This window comes from Lontra canadensis, unplaced genomic scaffold, assembly GCF_010015895.1.
Source record: "Lontra canadensis isolate GAN:19392208 unplaced genomic scaffold, GSC_riverotter_1.0 scaffold8, whole genome shotgun sequence".
Classification (NCBI taxonomy): Eukaryota; Metazoa; Chordata; class Mammalia; order Carnivora; family Mustelidae; genus Lontra; species Lontra canadensis.
Genome location: NW_022631002.1, coordinates 27006662 through 27027145, shown reverse-complemented (window position 1 = coordinate 27027145; position 20484 = coordinate 27006662). Strand labels below are relative to the sequence as shown.

Sequence of the window (20484 nt, the reverse complement as noted above, 5' to 3'; positions counted from 1 at the left end):
ACTCATTCATGTCATTTCCCCCTTCTATGAAAGAGCATCCAAAAGATGCTAAGGTGCAAAGATATTGAAAGAGAAAAGCCCGACACTCACCCTCTGTGCCCGTTCTGCAATGACAAAGTTGACGTAGCTGAGTGGCTCTCTGGCAGGGTCGGGGCTGGTCAGCGCATACATGGAGAAGCGGGGGAGCTGTCTTGTCAGTTCAAATACATGAAACTGGGTGCTGTAGTCAATGGAGGGAACACAAGAAGAGAAATGGGTTGCGTGGAACATTCTTTCAAAATGCAAGACCCAGAAAATAACTATAAAGTCACTACTGGGTCATCAAGTTGGTTTTACAGGTTTTGCAGAAGGGAAAAACCCAAAAACCTTGACAGTTAAGCACTATTACAGTAATGGGGTTTGGGATTAGTGAGAACGTGAGTCTTATACATACACAAAGACATGCACCAAGGGTTTAAAATGCCCCTTTTTGTTTTTGAAAGATTTCGAATTAGGGAAGTAAAGGTCATGGGAAATCTTGCCTGGGTGCGTAGAACCATCAAATGGCTCCTTTGGCTCCCCCAAATCCATGCCACAATAGACTATCCACCCATCTGCCCTCCTCAAAGCCCTGGCTAGAAATGAACAGTGACTTGCAAAAGGTCACCTGCTTCTGTAACCCACGAAGGTTTTCAAGTGCAGATCCACGGGGACATCCTTGGGAGGCGTAATGGGGATGCGGATGGAGCTGGAAAGGTTGTGAATGCTGGGGTGTACCACGTGGCTTTCACCTAGAAAAATTCCCTCAGCAAAAATCAGTACTGCTCGGATGATGGTATCTGCAGAGAAGAAAAACAATGGCAATTAAAGAAGCACTCCAAGACGGCAGAGGTGTCCACAGACGCCAACCACACATACCTTCTTACCATTAGAGGTGGAGATACACAATTCTGCGTGAGCAGCCTGGGTCTCGTGCCCCAGACTGACAGAGAGGGCGGTATGCAGCTTCGTATTGGCTGGGATGATGCCCCGAGGCCCATCAGCCTCGCTCTGCGGACTGCTCAATTCAGCCTGCAAAACATGCCCCCACTTCCACCTCAGCCACCAAACCAGTGAACTAATGTCAATCTTAAATAACAAGGTTATTCAGCTCCAAAAGGCTGACTCCCGATCATCTGATACTAATCTGATTCTTTAGAATTCAGAGGACTCACCTTGCTATCATTCCCTTTCTCTACCCAGCCTCTTCCCAACGGAAAACGCCCTGTCCCTTTCTGTGGTTACAGTCCATTGTCACCATGCCTTTTATAGTTTTGGGGTGATTCTTTTAAAATAGCAAAATTAATTCACTTAATAATAAATTCAAATACATGGGGTGACTGGGTGGCTCAGTGGGTTAAAGCCTCTGCCATTGGCTTGGGTCATGATCCCAGGGTCCTGGGATCGAGCCCCACATTGGGCTCTCTGCTCAGTGGGGAGCATGTTTCCTCCTCTCTCACTGTCTGCCTCTCTGCCTACTTGTGATCTCTCTCTGTCAAATAATAAATAAAAAATCTTTTAAAAAAATAATAATAAATTCAAATACAAATACCCACGACAAGACAGTTAAAGTCCCATCTCGCAGCTTATCCTCCAGCCAGCTTGGTACCTACATATACACACACACACACACACACACACACACACACATCCTCCAGCCAGCTTGGTACCTACATATACACACACACACACACACACACACACACAGAGGTTTTGTGGTTGTCAACTTTTGTTATTTGTTCTTGAAAAATGTAAGAGATACTCTATACACACTGGCCTTGTGTTTTTTCACTCAGTAAGGCCACAGATATTCTTCCATATCAGTCCAACTACATACACGTCATTCTCCCGAGCTGCTAATATCCCCCAGGACACTCCCTACTACTAATCAACATTCCAGTTGGTTGGAAAACTGTTTACTGCTACAAACAGTGCTACCGTAAATGTCTTTGAACGTGTGTGCAAATATTTCTGTAGTTCAGCTGCATGGAAGTGGGATTTCCAGATTAAAGGATAGGTGCCCTCTCCCCGCTGACCCTAGAAAAAAGGCTGAAACAACCCGTGCTTCTGCCAGTGAGCAGGAGGGGTCCTGCCATGCAGACACTAACACTCAGTCTTCCTTCACATTCGCCAGTCCCACCTCTCCGGTCTCCCATTTCCCGAGGAAAATGTCCATTTCCATGAGGACCTACCTTGGCGTTTTCCTCATAGTTGCGGAGTTCCAGCAACAGATTCTGTTTTTTCTGGCTCAGCTCTCGGATCAGGTCCTGCTCTACACTGGTGTCCATGAGGTTCCCTCTCATCTCCGCTGTGCCTGGCAGGTAGCCCCGGACTGAACAAAAAGAGAAGTCCCTCACCACATTGGAAAAAAAACCCAGCATAGCCAGCTCTACTTTTAAATCCATCAACTGTCAGTGCTTAAAAGCCAAATCCCTAAGTTCTCATCCCCCGACAACAAGGTGACTGTATTAGGATGAGAGGATAGCCATACAAACACTTTATAGTGGAACTGCCTGGTTTTCTGGCCCGATCAAACTGAAAATCTGACTTTTCAAGGATTTCTGCCATCCCAATTTACCTTCCCCGTCCACGGCACAGCAGATGAGCTGTGTGTGACCGTCCATCCGGTAATCCCCCTCCAGCACACCAGCAATTGCAGAAGAAAAGTTGTCTTTAAAGACGACCTCCCCAGTTCGGTCACTTCGAGCATCAACCTAAAAATAAAATAAGAACTTGAAAAGTAGCTTGTTTTTTAAAAACACACACACAAAATTTTAAGGTCAAAAGCAGCTTTAAAGGTCAGCTAGTCTGACCATGGATCCTCCTGGCTTCTCAGGAGATACCTATGACCCCTGGGGCTAACGGGACCATGAAGGGCCACAACCGGTTGTACTTCCTTCTTTTTAAATAAAAGCTGTTTTACATACTGGCCTTTACATAATGTCATTTGGAGAAATGGGTTGCCGGTTCCTATACAGAGAACAGGGCAGGTCCAAGCTGTCTGGGTTCAGATTCCAGACGACATCAGGCATGTTTAGGGTGGTAAGGCCGTAGGCTGGGTTCAGATTCCAGCTCTTCCCCTTACTATCTATGGGATCTTGGGAAAGTCTCTTATCCACTCCGTGCTTGGTCTCGTCATCTGGAGGTCAAGAACAAGAACCTGAGGAAAATAACTATACCAACACTCCACAGGGTTGGAATGAGGCCTAAAGAAATTAACACATTAAAGCACTTACAATAGAGCCTGCCACATAGACATAAACAGGAAATGTGAGTTCTATACAAAAATGTTATCTTTATCATATGTGCACACAAAGTATATTTACACCTAAAGTTTGAAAAACACCAAACACCAAGCTAGTTCACCCTTCCATCACATAACCTTTTATGATAACCCTGTTTAAGAGTCTCTTCCATGTAAAAACTATTAAGATACCCAAAGAGCCCTCCCATCCTCACTGAGTCTTCTCTTCCCAAGAAAGGCAAATAAATGATCAGAAATAAATGCACCTGAAAAACAACAATGAAGGATCACCACTTAAAATGATGACTTTTTTTTCAAGCAAGAACAAGTGTCATCAATAAAAGGGTAGCTACAGAAAAGGGTAGAGCAATCATTTCAATAGCCAGTGCCATTCACCCTTTTTTGTCTGTTCATGAACATCCTTCTGGGCAAAACTTCACAACAACAACAAAAATAAAGTCACTTAGTTCATAGCCTACTACTAGTTCCTACCTCCTGTCTGGAGAATGTCACATTCTAAGTATCCATGCTCTTCATAACAACAACATGTAAGCCTGATAATTATCCATGTTAAAGTTTGTAAAGTAATGCAGGGCTTGTATTTATGAAAGCCCTTAGCACATTAACATAACTCTCGGGGCGTGTGGCTGGCTCCCCGGTGGAGCATGCAACTCTTGACCTCACAGTCCCGAGTTCGAGCCCCAGGTTGAGTGTAGCGATGACTTAAAAATAATCACCCTTTAACTCAGACTGAACTTACTTCTGCATTTACATAATATTTTACAAATAAGAGAGTTCATTTACTAAGAAACAAGCCTAAAAATTAATATTTCTCTCGATATTCTGCTCTTTGCCTTATCCAACATGGAGCTTTTGCCCTGGAGCAGAGAATGGCCCTCCAACTCAACAAATGACCTACTAAGGGCAAAGTTCATCAGTTGCTTGCACTCATTTAGTGTTTCTGCACCTGTATTCACATGCTGGATCTGTGTATTTCCCTTTTGTATGCTATTTCTGTTAAGTGTAGATATCAGGTTTTCTACTTATATAATGAACTGTGTGAATTTTCTTATCTTTTTTTATGTTCTGGAACAGATTATATAATAGATATTTCTTAAAATTTTGAAAGCATTTAACCCTAAAAACATCTAGGTCCAGAGTCATATTTGAAGGTAACTTTTTTTTTAAGGTAACTTTTAATAACTTCTCAAGTCTAGTGGTTTCTAATTCTTGACTCAATCACAATAATTTGCATTTATAATTTATATTCCCCCAGAATATGGTCCATTTTATAATTCTCACATTTCTTACTAAGGAACACAGTCTTCCTTTAGAATTTTTTAATCTTTTTTTTTTTAAGATTTATTTATTTGAGAGAGAAAGAGACTATGCACACAGTGGGAGAGGCAGAGGAGAGGGAGCGAGAGAATCTCAAGCAGACTCCTCACTGAGCACAGAACCTGGACAGGGGGCTCGATCCCATGACCCTGAGATGAAGACCTGAGCTGAAATCAAGAGTCAGATGCTTAACCAACTGAGCCATCCTGGCACCCCAGTCTTCTCTTATCATTTTTAATGCCCATGCCAAAGACAAAACCAGGTAAAGAAACAGGAACCAACACAACAGTTCTATAGAAGCTGTTCTTCACACAACACCAAAGGAAGGTTACAAGGTACTGGTCAAAAGCAAAGGAAAAAAAAAAAAAAAAAAGGCAGGAATTAGCTAATCTCCTTCAGGCAACCCAGCACTGTCACACAAGAAAGCCAGGGCAAATGGTACCCATGGAGACCTAGCAGCTGCTTAGGCAGCTTCTAACAAGACAATCTTCACTTGCCAGAAGTCTGCAGAAAATTCTGATTTGAACTTAAAAAAAGAAAGAGAGCAAAAAGATTTTATTTTGAATTTTATAGCTGGGAAAACAATATGATAACATGATTCTTCCCATTAACTCTAAGTTTTCAGTCAGTCTTAAAGACTTACTAGAGAAGAGCTGCACAAACAGTTCATTATTTGCTTATTAAAATTCCTTTTTTTACACTCCTACGCCTACGATCAACCTGATTAAATTGATTCTCATTCCTTCAAGGAAGAGATTTAGAAAGATCTTCCCAAAGATTTCTCTCAAACTGGGCTCTTAAAATCAAAAGGACACTCACTCACTCATAGTGCTGACACTACAGCAGGAAGAAAACAAGGTGCGAAGATGATGAAGTTAACTTTGAAAGCACAGCCAAGGAAGACAAGTTTATATTCTCATGTTACTGGTTCTGAGTCATGCATCCAGTGTATCTCAAACAACTAGTCCTCTGAATCACACCTGAACTCTGTATTTGAACTTACCTTCCCATTGGACCAACCAGTTATCAGTTCACACACTCCATCAGAATTAAGGTCGAAAGCATGAATGCTCATGGCATGATTTTTAGACTAAAAAAGAATTTCAATAATTAGTCCAGAAGTCTTTCAATAAGTATAAAATCCCTGAATAATGAAGGCTGAATTATACTAACTTTAATTCTCCAGTATCGAGCTGTTTTGTCATAAACTCCAACTGTGCCATTGGAAAGGGCATAACCAAATCGACTGCCATACATAGGGCAAAGAGAGGTGATTATCTGCAAGAAATAACACAACATCTTCCCATTAAGCTCAATTTGATGCAAAGTATGGCTTTATAAAATTGCAAGCCTTTCTACCAAGTGTGTGTTAAAATCAGACTTAAATCTGTTCAAGGGGAATGTACTCCTCTTCTCTATGATCCATGTCATCTATTTCAAGAGTTGGGTAATCAGAATTAAATAAACTCACAAAGTTTGCTGTTTGAGATCAAACTTACGTGGCAATTTGCAACGTGGCAAATTATTAAAAAAAAAATTGAGTGTTTAAGGATGAAATAAAGTGAGTATAAGAAACAGAAAATGTACAACAGACACTGTTATAAAATACTAATTCAAAAATGTTTTAATATCCTACAGTCTAAATTTCAAAGACCTGTAAAACCCAGAACTGAATCTTTTATCTACATGCTTCCTTTCTATGACATAATTTATTGCTTGCTAGAGATGAAAGATGTTTTTTAGAAGGAAACATAATTCTTTGAAAAGTACAAACCTAAGCACATGGACTTGTGTATGTAACAATATACAAAATGTGTATACCATACAGAAATATTTATAGGACTGTATGAGGATTTAACACCTTTAAGAGGATGAAATTTTAGATACTGAACAAAATTATTCTTTATTTAAAGTTAAGACCAGAGCTTAATGATATCTATGTTCCTGCAGATCTACTTTCTAATTCTGACATGAATACAAGAGATATTAAGAAATAAATTGTATAAAGCAGAGAATAGTTATATAATTTCCTCTACACCTACAGCTTTTCTACAAAACCACCCACTTCACTTAACTCTGAATGCAAAGTGCTGTGTAGGATTCCAGAATTATTTAGCTCAAGGCATTCTTTTGGCAATAGTCAGTACTGTTCAACTGCCAAATGAATTAAAATTTTGCTGATCTGCAAAATGACATTTGAGCTAGGAGCAAAATCAAACCAAAATGAGAGGAAAATGGCCCTGAAGTGAACAATTTTGTAAAGTTCAGATTTTCATAAACTTAGCCCCAAATTCTGTAGGTCCCTTAGTCCTTCATTAATTAGTTCTCTAATTAACTAGTTTCTCTCTTTTGTTGGACCAGGGACCAGAGGACCAACAGTCAGCTAAAGTCTCTACCTCTATTTCATGGTCTCCTGTCCTTTTCTAGGATTTAAGAAAAAGATGTTTCAAAGAATGCAGCCTCCTCACATCTAGTATTGACAATAAACAGAAATCCAACAAAACCTGAATAATTCCGACCAAACTGGAAAAGATTTACTACTAATTTGAATGAAAGAAAAACGATAATGCAGGACACAGCACCTACAGACCGGTGATAAGCAAGCTGGTGTTTTTTTGAAGAGGAAGGAGGAAGTAGCAAACCCCTTTAAAAACCTAATGAAAGCTAAGGACACTCTCCAAAAAAAATCATGTTAAGCACAGACACTTAAACAGAACCCCTCAGCCTTCATTAGGGCCATTAATTTTCTCTACCTACAACTATCAGTTTACAATTATAAAATGTATATTTTATAATTGTATATAAATGTATAAAATGTATAAAAAGCATAGTAGAACTAAGTAAAAATGTATAAAATATATAAAAATATATAAATGTGACTGTATAAAAAGCACAGTAGAACTAAGTAAAAATCTATGATCCTCGCTATGGGATAAAGGTAAATTAGCTAAATCAAGGGTAACACTTTGTATATCAATATGCAAGTTTTGCTTTTTGGTCTTTTTTTGTAGTTAGTGGAACAGAAGCCTGACTGCTAGACAGCAGCCTGACTGCTAGACAGCTTCTGTAAGTGGCAAGAAGCAACGACAAGTGGCTAGGACGGGTTCTGAGGCCAGTGCCCTCAAGATTTCTGATCCAGACTCTCGGACGCCACCTGACTACACTTTGCAGGATCCCAGCATTCTGAGGGCTCAGACTCCCTTCTGCTGTGTTTGCTGCCCTTTTAGAATGTTCACGAGCCACTGGTCCTTTATCCTCTTCACCTTTCTTCCTTCAGAATATCCTAATTCAGTTTTCTGTTTCCATTTTGCCCAATCCTGGAGAACCAGCAGCAAATACATATCCTAAGAATGCCAAAACTACAATGCATAAGGGCAATCTGTAGGAAAATAAAGCTTGAACTTCATTTAGGTTCTACTATATGAGTAATTCCAATCACGGAGAAATCAGCTAAGTTCTCTAACATCTGATTTAAAGTTCACCATCAGAAATGTGCCCAAGAAGTACTTAATTTGAATGAAGAAGAAAAGTTATAAAAATCTTGTTTGGGTACTTCATTTAATCTATTTAATACATATGAAGAGGAGGCGACAAGGAAAAGTTCAAATCCTGACCACACAACTTCATAGCCATGATGGTGTGTGAGTAATTTATTTTTTATTTTTTATTTTGTGTGTGTGTGTGTGTATGTGTGTGTGTGTGTAATTTAACAAAGAAACAACACCAGAGGCATCTGGGTGGCTCAGTCAGTTAAGCGTCTGCCTTCAGCCCCGGTCATGATCCCAGGTTATGGTCCTGGGATTGAGCCCCACGTCAGGCTCCCAGCTCACCAGGGAGTCTGCTTCTCCCTCCCTCTTTTCTCTCTGTCTCTCTCAAATAAATGAATAAATAAAATATTTTTTTAAAAAAAGAAAGAAACTTAACACCAGTTTCCTCATCAGTAAAGAGGAATAATAATAATATCTTCCTAATAGGGCTGTTGTAGGATTAAATGAGTTAGTTTATGTAAAGCACTTAGAACAGTATCTGGCATCTATTAGGTGCCCCATAAATGGTTACCATTATTAGTGTTATTATTATTATCAATATGCATTAACTCATTAAAAGAAAGGCCTTTATGTACTCCACAATTTTTCTCTATTTAATCAGTCTGTTCAAAATATATCTTTTTTCCCCTATTCCCAACACCTCCTCCCGACTCTCAGAATGTATCTTGATACAGGATTTTTAAGTGCATCCTGCTCTGTAATGTGCAATTCTGTTTAACCCCCACAGTTTTTACCCCAAAACTGTCTGGATTGTAGAAAGAGGTCCCAGAACTCTCATCTGATGTGACATTTCATGGTGCTGATCAGTCTTGCCCAAGGTTACCACGACTCTGATGTGACACTCCTTACCTCTGTTTCTGTCATTTCTGCCACAATCTCATCTTCTTTAAAAACTCGGATATCAAAATCCTCTGACCCAACGAGAAGCTGAAAGGGAAAAGAATCATGCATAGTTCGTGCAACAAGTGAACACAGCAGAATTTCCATAAATAAAACAAAAAAACTGCACGACACTTTATATACTGCTACTGCTACCTCAGAGCTTCAATCTCCTGAGAATCTGGTACTCGGGAAGGTTCTCCCATTGGGAAAGTCCCCGGGTTCAGACGTTAGTGAAGAAAAAGTGGCCACTACAGATTTTATCTGCACATCGGGATGCACATTGTGCCAGAACATGTCCTTCCACCAAGAAGCTGAAACACGCCCTGGCTCCGTGCCCTTCTCTGCCTGCAGACAGAAGCCCTGTTTCAAATGCCAGAGACCAGTAGCCCCGGACAAGAGACAGGTAAGTCAATGCCTGACACAACACTTGGGGGGCCGCTCAAGAAACTGACTCCTAGAGGAACCATCAGAATAATTTCAAAGGCTAAGAGCCCATTTCTCTCAAACTTTTAGATTCATGAAAATGTTAGCCACAACTGAAAACTACTTACTAATATGGTCTCAAAGCATCAGAAGTGAGTTGTAAGATTGTGAATATGGCTGTGGTTGCATCAACTGTTCTGCCCCCTCTCCCTGTCCTGTGTCTTTGAAACATCATGGCCTTGATCTTTGTATTAGATGAACATAAGTGATGTATTGTTCAAAAGAGGAGAAAGATAAATGAGGCCAGTTAGCTTGTCATTTAGGCAAGAGAGCACCAAAATCAACCAAGAGAAGCTAAAGCTTCTCTTAACACTAATGTCATTGTCATGGGAAAATTATTCAGCTGAACACACAAGATAAGTATCTCCTCCTCCACATACCTCTTTCTTACCATCACCGTCAAAGTCACATAAGGCCAAGGAATGAACATTATCTCCAGTAACCTGAAAATAAAACCAAAGCTCATTAATATGCCATCTTTTTTTCATTTACTCCAAATACATTAGCTAGATGAAAGAGGATTATACAAACCACCAATGGGTATTATTCAAATTACAAATCTTTTTTTAATGTACAGAATTATAAATAAGATTCTATTTCATTTTTCTTATTCATTATAGTCAATGGTAAAAAACAAACAAAGCATAAAGAGCATTAAAAGTAAAAATGTTTAAGAAGATTAAGAGAATGTTTTGTTCTTCATACCGTCCAAAAGAGATCATTTCCTTCATGATCAAAACCCTGCAGAGCACAATTTCCACCAATAATGGCAAGAGGGGGGGAAATGTCTCCCAATGTTCCCACCACAATTGCATTGGCCCCATCTGCAACCTGAGGAGGACAAAAAAGACATAAAAATCTCAGATTCAGTGATGCACAGGCACAGAGGAAGTAACGTATATCCTTATTTTTATTTGGATACTCAAATCTCTCTGTCATCATTTGTGAGAAGCCACACAGTCTCCTGAGAAGCAGGACAGGGCTGCGCACTGAGGACAGTCACTGTGGCTTATGTGCGCTTCTACAAGGATGAGCAGAGATCCAGGATCGACTCGGGCTGCTGGCCTCTCATACTAATCTGCCACCAATAAACTGCTACAGAATCTGAGGCTCTCTAGAACTGTTCTAGAGGCCAAATGCTTGACAGAATCAAACTTATGCCTTTAAAACACCCAAGCTTTTACTTACATCCAACCATGTTGGATGGAAATCTTTTTAATACTTATTACCTAGTTCTCTTGCTACTACTCTTTTTAATTGTAAAGTTGCTGAGAAGTACAAAGAATAATAAAATACCTACATCCCCACCGTCTAGAATTAATGTATGTTCTAGACTTCTTGAATAAAGCATATAAGCATAATTTAATTTATTTTTTAAAAATTCAAAGATATCTTTGGAAATACAAATTGTTTATTATACATGAAAATAGTCCTTATTTATATAATCTGCATATAGGAAAACTACTAAAAAAAAAGATTGGCCATAAAGGAGAGAAAAATTCATTAGAAATTAAAACTGCTAAATGGCCAATCAAAAGATAAAAAGGTAAACAATAAACTGGAAAAATGCCTATAATATCTAAGACAACTAATTTTTTTGTTAATAAAATAAAAGAGGTAATAGAAAGCAAATAAATAAGAAAAGGATAAATACCCGAGCCAAAAAAAGAACAGGAAATTCACAAGAAATATGTATCACCAATGAACATGAAAATCTTCATTCTCACAATGTATCATTTTTAATTTTCAGATTTGAAAGATGAAAAATAATATTATCCACTGTTGGGGTACCTGGGTGGCTCAGTGGGTTAAAGCCTCTGCCTTTGGCTCGGGTCATGGTCTCGGGATCCTGGGATTGAGCCCCACATCGGGCTCTCTGCTCGGTGGGGAACCTGCTTCCTCCCCTCTCTCTCTCTCTGCCTGCCTCTCTACCTACCTGTGATCTCTGTCTGTCAAATGAATAAATAAAATCTTAAAAAAAAAATATTATCCACTGTTGGCCGGGGTGTGATAAAACAGGCACTCTCATATTCTGTGGGGAAGGTGGGTAATAGTCTCTGTAGAGAGCAATTTAGCAATACTTATCAAAAATCTCATTTTAAAAAGGCGTTTATGGGGTGCCTGGGTGGCTCAGTTGGTTAATCAACTGCCTTCAGCTCAGGTCATAATCCCACAGTCCCAGGATCAAGTCCCACATCAGGCTCCCAGCTCCACGAGGAGTCTGCTTCTGCCTCTGACCTTCTCCCTTCTCATGCTCTCTCTCATTGTCTCTCTCAAATAAATAAGTAAAATCTTTAAAAATAAAAATAAAAAAATTAAAAAGGCCTTTATGCAATCTGAAGAGAAACCAGAGTAAAAAAGGCCTTTACCTCAGCAGTTGCAGAGGTCTTAACGCCATTAATTATGTGTCAACTTGGCTAGACCATGGTACCCAGATATTGAATCAAGTATTATTCTAGGAGTTTCTATGAAGGTATCTTTTTAATGAGATTAACATTTAAATCAGCAGACTCTGAGCAAAGCAGATTGCCCTCGACAATATGGGTGGGCTGCACCCAATCAGTTGAAGGCTTTAATAGAAAAAAAGACTGACCTCCCTGGAGGAAGGATTCTGCCACCAGACTGTCCTTGGACTCCAGTTTCAACATCATCTCTTCCTTGGATGATGCCTAATCTGCAAATTTTGGACTTGCCAGCTTCCACAACTGGGTGAGCCAATTCCTTAAAATAAACCATGCAATCTCTCTCTCTTCCTATATGTACATATACACATCCTACACTCAATTTCAGTCTTCTACAAAAATACACAAGGAATATCTTTGTGATCTTGAAATAGACAAAGACTTCTCAGGATGGAAAGAACACTATTAAAGAAAAAAACCAAACAGCTAGACTTCCAACAAAACCAGAAACTTTTGCTCATCAAAAGACACCTACTTATTGGAATGAGCCACGTACTGGGAGAAGATATTTGTTATATATATTGTTATTTGCTGTACATATTGTAAATGTTGATATATGCATACATATATATATGAATTTGTATTCAATATACCCAAAGAACATCTACAAATTAATAATACACTCAAAGTATCAATAAAAAAACAGGCAAAAGACTTATTTATTAGACACTTTATAAAAGAAGTCAAATAAGTGGGAACTAAGCACAAGAAAAGGTGTACTTTTTCTTTACAAAACAACTGGATTGTATCTTTTAAGTGGGTGAATTGTATGGCACGTGAATTATATCTTAATATATGTTAACATAAGTTGTAGAGAAAAAGGCTACATGTATATAGTATGATCCTGTTTTATAAAAAATTTCACTTAGTAAAATCAGTTTAAGAGTTGTATTATTTCTAGATGGAGAATTATAAGTTCTTTTTTTTGCTTCCCTATCTTTTCCACAATAAAAATGAATAACTTGGGTAAAAAGCTGCAGTAGCCTGTAGATGGCAGAGCACAGTACGTGCTTTTCCTATAAACTACTATACTAAACTTAAATGCAAAGCTACCAGGAGGTCTGATCACTGACTTCCTGACTCCTGGCTGAGCTCTCACTACATCTTGACAATAGATGTAGTAGCACAGATAGACAATAGTAGCACAGATGTGCCTCACAGGGGACAAGCTGGAGTGGTAACCGTGGTTACCAACCATGAGGAAACAAGGAAGTGTCAGGCAGAATGCAGATGGAAATGGAAAAATCTCTGAGTTCTTTACATTACAAGAGCCATACAGTACGCAAACCAAAATACCATCTCTCACCGTCTCATCTCTTTCAAGCGTAACATACCAATGGCCATTCATGAGTAATGGGAATGTTATAGTTGTGAAGGGGTATACTTACCTCTCTGTAGAACAAGTCTGAATTATTGTAGACATCATAAGCCAGAAGATTAGTCTGTGTCCCCACTAAAAGAGCATCATACCCAAGTTCTGGGTTCAGTGCTCCTGCAGTCAGACAGCTGACTGCCTGGTTAATGTTGAGAAGTGAAACATCAGATTCCAGGGGGCTCTGGAAGACCCTGGAGGCACTGAAATGCTGGCTCCTGGTATGAGGATTGTGAATAAAAACCTAAAACAGAAACAATTACATTCCTTTAAGATACCAAAAAAGGGGCACCTGGGTGGCTCAGTGGGTTGAAGTGTCTGCCTTTGGCTCGGGTCGTGGTCCCGGGGTCCTGGGATCATGCCCCACATGGCTTTCTGCTCAGCGGGGAGCCTGCTTCCCCCTCTCTCTGCCTGCCTCTCTGCCTACTTGCGATCTCTGTCTGTCAGATAAATGAGTAAAATCTCTAAAAAAAAAAAAAAAAAAAAAAAAAGTTTGAGATACCAAAAAAGTAAAATTAACATACATGTTCTAAGAGACCCAGGGTATTAATAGCCCCCTCCTGGTCAACCTTCGGGAAGTGCTACCAGATACAATGTGATTGCTTCACACTAAGATGATCACATAACATACTTCCTGTAGCATCTGTCATCCAAGCACCTAATACATTCACTTCCTAACGCTTAAAATTGGTTTCAGGGGTGCCTGGCTGGCTCATTTGAAAGAGCATGTGACTCTTGTTCTTGGGGTTTTAAATTCAAGCCCCATATTGGGTATAGAGATTACTTAAATAAATAAAAAAAAAAAACAACTGGCTATTTTAAGGGTTAAAGCTGATAGTTTCAGGGGCACCTGGGTGGCTCAGTGGGTTAAAGCCTCTGCCTTTGGCTCAGGTTGTGATCCCAGGGTTCTGGGATCGAGCCCCTCAGTGGGGAGCCTGCTTCCCTTCCTCTTTCTCTGCCTGCCTCTCTGCCTACTTGTAATCTCTGTCTGTCAAATAAATAAATAAAATCTTAAAAAAAAAAAAACTTTAAGTTTTAGTTTAAGTTTTAAAGTCTGGTTGTCCATAGATCTGTTTTACAAACTTAAACTGAGTCATGCGGTCAAGCTTTTTCAAGGTTTCATGGTATGTATAGTAAGACAGAATTAAATAATTAGTCCAAAGTTAACTAACTTAGCAGTTTCAACTCTCATAGATATAATCACCCCAAGAAGGGTCACTCTTAGTGGGGTAAGAGGATGTTAGATATTAAAATGGCTTGTGGCCATCCAAAAGGACACAGTACGAAACAGCCATGTGGCATATCTGTAGTATTAAAATTTCATTAGGGAAATCCTCCCTGTCTAAAAAATGCAAAGTAAAAAAGGGTAGGAAACACTGTACTAGAGATCTCTTAAACCTCTTCCAGTTTTAAAATTCACTCATTTTTGGGGGCGCCTAGGTGGCTCAGTGGTTAAGCCTCTGCCTTCAGCTCAGGTCATGATCCCAGCGTCCTGGGATCGAGCCCCATATCGGACTCTGCTCGGCAGGGAGACTGCTTCCTCCCCCACCCCACCCCCTGCCTCTCTGCCTGCCTCTCTGCCTACTTGTGATCTCTGTCTGTTAAATAAATAAATAAAATCTTTAAAAAAAAATTTTTAACTGATATTTAAATATGTATTTCATCCCTTCAATAGAAATCCAAAGATTAATTTTATTATTATCAAACAAGACAGCCTGCTCAACAACAAATAATTTTCAAAGGAATTGATCAGAAATATACAGAAAAGGTACATAGCTATGGAATATTGTGTTGATGTCCTCATTTGTGTAATACCTTACAACCGGCTTTTATAAACGTTACTGCATTATTGATCCTCACAACAAGCCCTGGTTTACAGATGAGGTCAGAAGGGTCAAGGCCGTTGCCCAAGGTCTGATGACTGGTAAGTGATAGGGCTAAGACCTGATGCCTGGCATCTGGTTCCTGAACCTACACTCCAGCCACCATGTCTTACTTCCTTTACAAACAGTTCGGAACAAAAGAATTCTTTCAGAGTCTTCCAGTAATTAGACAAGCTGAGGGAGAACAGGAGCGGAAATCACTTATGGACTTCATGTTCACTGCTATTGGAACAGAAAGAGTTTGGAGTTTGTGGCCAAGAGCAGCAAGACTCCCAGGAGCAGACTTCTCCCTAATTCCCCTCCTGCTGTTCTCCGAGTCTCCAGGAGACCTACCTGTCTCTCGGGCATGGAAAAAGCCAAGCTCAATCACACAGCAAATGGATCACTCCCATGTCTTCAGCCAAAGGACTGGCTGAAGTTCATGGAACATCTGTTCTAGCTGAGGGGATGCTGCTGACAGCAGAAATTCAAAAGCTCCCCTCAGCCCCATGGTGAGAGGAAAAAATGTCCCCAGAGGAAAACAAAATGTTCATCTTGCAAAAAAAACTCCTTTTTAAAATATTGCTCAAAACAAAAATAAAATCCTTGCTCAGGCTCAGAGACCAGATCCCACCCAGTAAGGCAGAGTCATGTTCTCAACAAAATCCCATTTATAATAACAAAATCCTGTTTCTAGAGATGTGGGCTCCAATGGTCAAGGAGGGCATTAGCCTTACCTGGAATGTTTGTTATTATTGTCTTGTTGTTGCTTAATTATTTTTTAAAAGAGAGTATATTCCTGTATTATCTGAATCATAAAATGTCACCATTTTTTTAAAGTCTCAATATAGGGGCGCCTGGGTGGCTCAGTGGGTTAAGCCGCTGCCTTCGGCTCGGGTCGTGATCTCAGGGTCCTGGGATCGGGTCCCGCATCGGGCTCTCTGCTCAGCAGGGAGCCTGCTTCCCTCTCTCTCTCTGCCTGCCTCTCTACTTGTGATCTCTCTCTCTGTCAAATAAATAAATAAATAAAAATCTTTAAAATAAAAAAAAAAAAGTCTCAATATAAAATATCAGGTCATAACTTTTGAGACTTGTTTAAAGTTCTAAACAAAATATCCAATTACACAGGTCACACAGGACTTTATCTTTCTTTCTCTCCTCTCTCTATTTTTTTTTAAGATTTTATTTATTTATTTGATAGATCACAAGCAGGCTCCCTGCTGAGCAGAGAGCCCGATGCGGGGCTCGATCCCAGGACTCCGAGATCATGACCTGAGCCGAAGGCAGCGGCTTAACCCACTGAGCCACCCAGGCGCCCCTCTCTCTATTTTTTTTAACTCCAGAAACAGACCTAGACTCCAGTGTCCCTGCCTTCCACTCTCAGTCACATTCTAATGAAAGGGCTTCCCTAGACACCTGGGCCTGACCTTCCTGCTTCTCCATTTACACTCACCTCTCTGCATCTCTGCTGCAGTACCAGCCAGAGTTATGCCTTATCTTAAAATATTAATCAAATCCCACCACCCAAAAACAATGGTCTTTACACAGCCTACCTGCCCTATATGACCCGGCCCCTGACTACCTCACTGCTTCCTTCATTCCATCCCAGCCCCACAGCCTCGTGTTCCTGGAACACACCAAGCATATTTCCACCTCAAGGCCTTTGCACTTGCTGATCCCTCTGCTGGGAAGGCACCTACCCCACAGACCTTCAGGGCTTCTGTCTTCCCTTTCTTCAAATCTCTGATCTACAGTTATCTTATCAGAGGCCTATAAATCACCCTATCTAAAATAGCGATCTCCGATCTCCATCATTCCCATCCCCTTACTATTTTTCCCCTAGGGAGACATTATCTGTGTGTTATTTATATGTAAATATAAATACCTGTTAACACATAAATAAAATATATAAATATAAAATATTTAATTTTTTTCTCCTCCTGGTGTCTAGCTCCCCCTTTCAAACGTAAACTCCAAATGGGTGAGACTTGCCAATTTCAACCTTGCAACTACGCAGCTAAGAACGGTGCTCAGTAGTAGTAAGCCCTTATCAAATAAGGGGCAGAGCCAATATCCACAGCACATTTTCAGCCCATTTATTTAGCTGCTATGCACCCAAGGAACCAATATGACTTTTTTTTTTTTTTTACATTTGCAGTACTTCTTAACAATAACTAACATTATCACATGCCAGGCCCTATGCCAGGGCATTCTTCTTCATTACAGTACTTAATGAAAAGGAATCATTACTTCCTACTATGTATCCTAAGGCATATCATCTAACATACAGCATAGGTGGAAATGTCTTGAAAGCTATAAAACATTATAGAAATGTTAGCTTATTAAATCTACACTGGGTCAAGAACAGGTGCCTTACCTTTCATTTCCACCACTTTCTAGTTGCAGGACCTCATGCATTACTTTGAACCTCTCCGAATCCCTATTCTAGTCAGTGAAGTGGGAGTCACAACAACAAAATAACAACTAACAATGAATGACTTACATGCCTACATTTCCCACACCCCAAGCGCTTTACATGTATTAACTTACTTAGTCCTCTTAACAACCCTATGTGGTAGATACTATTATTAAGTACTTTGCCCAAGGTCATGAAATTAGTAGGTACTGGAGCTAGGATCACACCTGTGCTATGCTGCTGCCCTTGGCACTGTAGCAGGATGCCGAGATAATTCGTGTAATGAAGCTCTGTACCTGTTAAACGCTATTACGCTTGGTGTCACTGTATTCCACGTATTTTGGTCATGCCTCCATCAGTACAGAGTGCCTCGATATGCCTTGTCTGCTGGGTTTTAAGCTTTGCGAAGCAGGGATTTCAGCTTTATCTCTGAACCCCCAACATCTAACACAAAGGAGGTGTTCAGTAAGTCTCCTGAATGTTAAATGGCCATTTCATTTCTGTGACTTCCACACCTTGGACAGCACCCAGCACACAGTAAGCAGCCAACAAGTACTTAGTGAATAACTTATAGGAAAAAACGTAAATGTACATGGATAAAGATCAAGTGAAATTTGAATCATTGAATTTTCGGGTCTTTGTATGTTTTTCCGTAAAGTTGTTTGGCTCGAGAGGCAATATAAAATAGTGGAAGGAGCTCCCGAGTGACAGGCGGAGGCCCTGGGCTCCGCTACCGCTTTTAACCCTGACAAAACCCCTTCCCTCCTGGGGACTTTTCTTCCCTAAGCTCCCTATCTGCACAGGGGCTCCAACACTCTCTGAGTCTAAGTGCCTGTAGACAAGTAAAGTTAACTACTCGGAAAAGCCCTTCAGGCGAGACCCCATTATTTTTCATTATTCTGCGCTGGACCGGGAGCTAGAGACTGCAGGCCGGTTGCCGGGCAACCGTGGCTGGGGGCGGGGTCGCAGGATAAAGGGCGGGTTCGCAGGGGCGCGGCCGGCGGAGATCCTGGGGACTCGAGGGACCCGGACTCCGTTTGGTGGGAGCGGTTACCTTGCCCGCTTGGGTGGCGGCTGCCAGGCACGGGTGAGTCCCGTCGTAGCGCCCTATGGCCACCATGCGGGGGCTGATTTTGTGGCGCAGTTTCAGGGTGAACACGGGCAGCAGCATGATGGCGGCGGATCAGGGAAAGAGGGCCCGCGGCCCTAGGCTTGCGCTGCGGAGCCGGCCTCACCCGCGGCGGTGCGGGGCTCCGGGACCGGAGTAGCTTGTCTCCAGCTGCTTTAAGCCGGGCGCAAAACAGCGCGGGATCGGGATGGCCCCCTAAGACCTTCCGCTCTTTCTGCGGCTGCGCAGGCCCATCTCGCCTCTTCTGCGGCTGCGCAGACTCCTCCCGGGTCCGTCTACGGCTGTGTGGTCGGGCCTCGCGCGGAGCTGAGGCGTAGGTCGTTTCTCTCTTCGCTGCTGTAAGTTTACCTCATTCCAGTTCACTGTACAAACGTGTCTGAGTCGTTGCACCCACGGAACTTCTCCCGGCACCACAACCAAGCTGCACGCCTGCGGATTCCACACACAAGTACCCCACGCTCCCAAAGGACCTTAGTTCAGGAAAGGTGTCTTGAATGCCTTCTCTCCCTCTTGATTTAGTTGTTAGTGGGGGCAAACCACAGTAGTTACCTGCGCCAGGTATACCCATCCTTTCCAAATAAATAAAAATCGTGCTTTAGACTCTCATATTTAAGTAGTCCAGCCCCCCCCTTGTAAAATTCCCTATATATTTTTATTTAAATGAAAATATACAAAATAGAAAAGTCACAAAACTTCCCGACATTCATTCAAATACACTATGTGTTAGATACTGTTCTAGAGGATAGAAGTTTAGCCGTAAACGTACTAGTTTACTGCTCTACTGGAGCTCTTCTGGCACTGACTAGTCAGCAGAGACAAGCACAAAACAAGAAATACATGTAGTAGGTCATTTGATGATGAGAAACATAAAGTAAAAGGGGGGAAGAGAGATAGAGATCTCAAGTGATATTTAGGTAAGGAAAGTGAGGGAGCCAACCTCGAGGAAGAGTGTTTCAGCAGGTGCAAAGGCCCTGAGCACTCCCTTTGGCTGCCTTCTAGAAACAGACATTTAGAAGTGAGGGATGAGGAACACCTGGGTGGCTCAGTTGGTTAAGCAGCTTGCCTTCGGCTGGGGTCATGTTCCCAGGGCCCTGGGTTCAAGTCCTACATCTGGAACCTTGCTCACAGGGAGCCTGCTTCTCTCTCTGTCTCTGCCTGCCACGCTGCCTACGTGTGCTTTCTCTCTCTCTGAGAAATAAATAAAGTCTTTAAAAAAAAAAAAAAGTGAGGGATGAGATGAGTAGGAACCAACAGAGGAGACTGAGAAGGAGCAGCCATTGAGGAAGTAGGACCAGGACAATATAGTGCTCTGGAAGCTGAGGGAAGACAGAAGAAAAACAACTGTGTCAGATGCTGAAAGATGAGTTCTAGAATATTCTTGTTACTTGGATTCTGCAATCACAGCTGTACAAATGAGCATCTTTCTTAAAGCCTACTGTTCCATCTGTGAGCTGGTGTATCCTCCTTGGGAGATCATGTCAAAAGACGGAATTTGAGGGCCTTGTTGAAATGTAAGACCTGAGACAATGGCCCTCTGCAGCCCTTCTGATGGTCCTTGACTCTGAGTTCCCCCAGGCCCTTTCTGCCCCATCACCTCCTGTCACCCATCGAGACATCACAGTTCGTAGCAGTTCCCCAACCAGCCTCAGAGTAGAAATTGCCTTGGCTTGTCCCCCTGTCCTCATCCATCAGAACTTAATTTGCTCTGTGAAGTATCCTTTCCCTTCGCC

General features: G+C 41.3%; 1 protein-coding gene across 1 annotated transcript in view; it reads right to left on the bottom strand.

Annotated features, from left to right (window-relative positions):
• Positions 1 to 18866, bottom strand: part of BBS2 (Bardet-Biedl syndrome 2) — a 28750-nt gene extending 9884 nt beyond the window's left edge. Inside the window, exons 1-12 of the mRNA XM_032854435.1 lie at positions 18680 to 18866; positions 13364 to 13591; positions 10219 to 10344; positions 9894 to 9956; positions 8998 to 9075; positions 5774 to 5878; positions 5604 to 5690; positions 2597 to 2732; positions 2211 to 2350; positions 906 to 1050; positions 647 to 818; positions 91 to 220 (exon numbers count right to left, since the gene is read on the bottom strand). Coding sequence (XP_032710326.1) covers positions 91 to 220; positions 647 to 818; positions 906 to 1050; positions 2211 to 2350; positions 2597 to 2732; positions 5604 to 5690; positions 5774 to 5878; positions 8998 to 9075; positions 9894 to 9956; positions 10219 to 10344; positions 13364 to 13591; positions 18680 to 18796 — 1527 coding nt within the window. The 5' untranslated portion in view covers positions 18797 to 18866. The remainder of the gene's footprint in view (positions 1 to 90; positions 221 to 646; positions 819 to 905; positions 1051 to 2210; positions 2351 to 2596; positions 2733 to 5603; positions 5691 to 5773; positions 5879 to 8997; positions 9076 to 9893; positions 9957 to 10218; positions 10345 to 13363; positions 13592 to 18679) is intronic.
• Between the last annotated feature and the right edge of the window lie 1618 nt (positions 18867 to 20484).